Consider the following 2734-nt stretch of genomic DNA (forward strand, 5'->3'; position numbering starts at 1 on the left):
CTTGTAGCTTTACTGCACTGGATGTTATTAACTTGTAGCTTTACTCCACTAGATGTTATTAACTTGTAGCTTTACTCCACTAGATGTTATTATCTTGTAGCTTTACTCCACTAGATGTTATTATGTTGTAGCTTTACTCCACTAGATGTTATCATGTAGCTTTACTCCACTAGATGTTATCATGTAGCTTTACTGCACTGGATGTTATTGTCTTGTAGCTTTACTCCACTAGATGTTATTATCTTGTAGCTTTACTCCACTAGATGTTATTATCTTGTAGCTTTACTCCACTAGATGTTATTAACTTGTAGCTTTACTCCACTAGATGTTATTATCTTGTAGCTTTACTCCACTAGATGTTATCATGTAGCTTTACTCCACTAGATGTTATTAACTTGTAGCTTTACTCCACTAGGTCTTATTAACTTGTAGCTTTACTGCACTGGATGTTATCCATCAGTCGTGTGGTGATGAACAGAGTGATGATCTGAACCCCCAGTAGGACGATACCCACGGCTCCTATCAGGCCTGTGTGCTGCTCTATCCAGCGGGACATGCCCCCCAGACAGCCCCCCAGGAAGATGACGCTCTGAGCAGAGAACTCATCCAGCTGCTGGGATCTTACTCCACACTGGGAGTTCCACACCGTGCCGTTCTCCAGAGGGTCCACACAGCAGGTAGCAGGGACCCCACAGGACAGCACCCCCGGGGCAGAGCAGTTATAGTACCTGGGATGAAGAGGACATAGGAGGGGAGAAGCAATTCAATTGGCTGCTTGGATAATGTTATGTGACATAAAATAAATAACCCTAGTTATGTAACATATCATCTTTGACAGATTTATATTTTATACATTTTATTTTATCTTTGTTCATACATGTTATTCTCTGAGATGAACTCTATTTTACAAGAGAGACCTGCTCATAACTAACAAAACTATCAAAATGATAGTAACAACCCACATGGACAGACATCAGTTCACAAGGCTGTGTGTCAGTCAATGGACCATGTCATCGCAAGTCATCATGTCAATGGTCTGGTCAGTCACATCTCACTCACATGTTGACCTCCCAGTCTCTGTAGGTGTCGGCCCCGCAGCACTGCAGTCCTATCTGGATCTCATCTGTGATGAACCTCAGGTCCAGGTCATCCTGGTAACGTACCATGGCAGCCAGCATACCTGACCTCAGGTATCCCTCTATCTGTCCCTGCAGGCTGTAGGCCACAATGGCCGCTAGGACCTGGGCTGCTACCAGGACCAGCACGGTGGCTGAGAAGACCTGGAGCAGGCAGCAGTTCTCTCTCAGAGCCCCCACACAGCCAGACAGGCAGAGGATAGACAGCACCAAGCCCAGCACCACAAACACCAGCATGGGGTCGGTGCTGATCTGTCCTATTTTCTCCTGAGCGAAGGATTCCTTGTTGATGAGGCCCCACAGTCCCAGGGCCAGGACCACCAGGCCTAGCACCGTGAAGAGGAGGTTGCTGAAGAACAGGAGGTACTTGAGAAGGCAGTCTCTCAGGGAGAAGGGCCTGCTACGGGCTCTGGGTTTTACCTCCCTGGTTCTACCCTGGTTCCCTGGTCCATCATTCGGTCCTGGTTCTGGAGCCTGTTCTTCTGTGCTGCTCTCATCAGTCCCCTGGAGGACTCCTGACAACTCTCGATCTGTGTCTGTCTTCAAAGAGGAAAGAGAACAGACAATAAACAATGAGATTTCACTGAGGCAAAAACAACTCATCAAGTTCTGTCTGTAATGGTCGTTGTCTTTAGGTTTAGCCTACTTGCAACCATAGAATTAGAATCTATAGAATGGGTCTCCCCATCCAAGTCAAGAATTGCATAACGGGTGGACTGGTAGCCATTGGAGTTTACGCATTACTTTTCCAGTCAAATTGACAGGGTTAAAGGTTGCAAGTCCTTTTATTAAATTATTTGTCTATGCTTGCAACGTTGAGGGGACTGTAAACTCTATTCAATAGTATGTACAGTGAGTACATAACTAACAGCATGCAGGTTGTCAGACAGACATACAGTTACTGTACCTTTGGTATGAGTGGGCTGGTCTCAGTCTGTGAGGTCTCTCTCCTCAACCAGGGAAAACTAAACCATCTCATGGACTGCAATCTCCTCATCTTCCTAGCTGCCAGGAAACGGTTCTCACTCTGTCCTCTAATGAAACTATTCTTCTCCTGTCCTCTCAGAAACTATTCCTCCCTTGTTCTTTCAGAAAATATTATTCTCCTGTCCTCTCAGAAACTATTCTTCCACTGTCCTCTCAACGAATCAATGTGTGATGGACGATTCTCCCCTTGTCCTCAGCTAATCAGTGTGTGAGAGGCGGTTCTCCCCGTCTTCCGGTCCGTTTGCGAGAGGAGAGGAGAGGAGAGGAGAGGAGACTGTCTGAGGAGAAAGGGAGAGAGTTGAGGTGGTGGAAGCCAGGCCAGTAGAGCTCTATGCAGTGTGGTGTGGTGGGTGTGTAGTTAGTTCAGGGCTCCAGCAGACAGAAGAGTGTATTCATTCATCTACACTGTGGAAAAATAACTTGTAGCAGAACGAGAGTTTCTTATTGGTCAAATTCATGTAGAACACTCCCTGTTTTGGACCGTTGCTTTTGTTTGGTTCCTAATGAATATAGTCCAGGGCTCCCAGGGATTCTAGCAGCATCATGTGAGAGTCACAGTGCAGGCGATTAAGAAGTAATCAGATCACGCCTCAATGACTGTTACACTCCAG

The 2734-nt window shown here is 46.2% G+C and overlaps 1 protein-coding gene across 1 annotated transcript; it reads right to left on the minus strand.

The window, feature by feature from the left end:
• Positions 1 to 421: 421 nt before the first annotated feature.
• Positions 422 to 2133, minus strand: LOC110487478 (tetraspanin-10-like). The gene is made up of 3 exons (XM_021559412.2): positions 2044 to 2133; positions 1060 to 1676; positions 422 to 728 (listed from the first exon to the last, which is right to left on the minus strand). Exons 1-3 carry the CDS (start codon positions 2131 to 2133, stop codon positions 422 to 424), a joined length of 1014 nt encoding a protein of 337 aa, XP_021415087.2.
• Positions 2134 to 2734: the final 601 nt, after the last annotated feature.

The sequence above is a fragment of the Oncorhynchus mykiss genome, chromosome 13 (genome assembly GCF_013265735.2).
Source record: "Oncorhynchus mykiss isolate Arlee chromosome 13, USDA_OmykA_1.1, whole genome shotgun sequence".
Lineage (NCBI taxonomy): Eukaryota > Metazoa > Chordata > Actinopteri > Salmoniformes > Salmonidae > Oncorhynchus > Oncorhynchus mykiss.

Bases quoted from the DNA above. Each gene is read 5' to 3' on its own strand.
- LOC110487478 (XM_021559412.2), bottom strand. From the start codon at position 2,133: ATGAGGAGATTGCAGTCCATGAGATGGTTTAGTTTTCCCTGGTTGAGG. The intron at 1,677-2,043 runs GTACAGTAACTG...TCCTCTTTGAAG, and splicing joins CCAGCCCACTCATACCAAAG to ACAGACACAGATCGAGAGTT. The intron at 729-1,059 runs GTGAGTGAGATG...TCTTCATCCCAG, and splicing joins AGAGACTGGGAGGTCAACAT to GTACTATAACTGCTCTGCCC.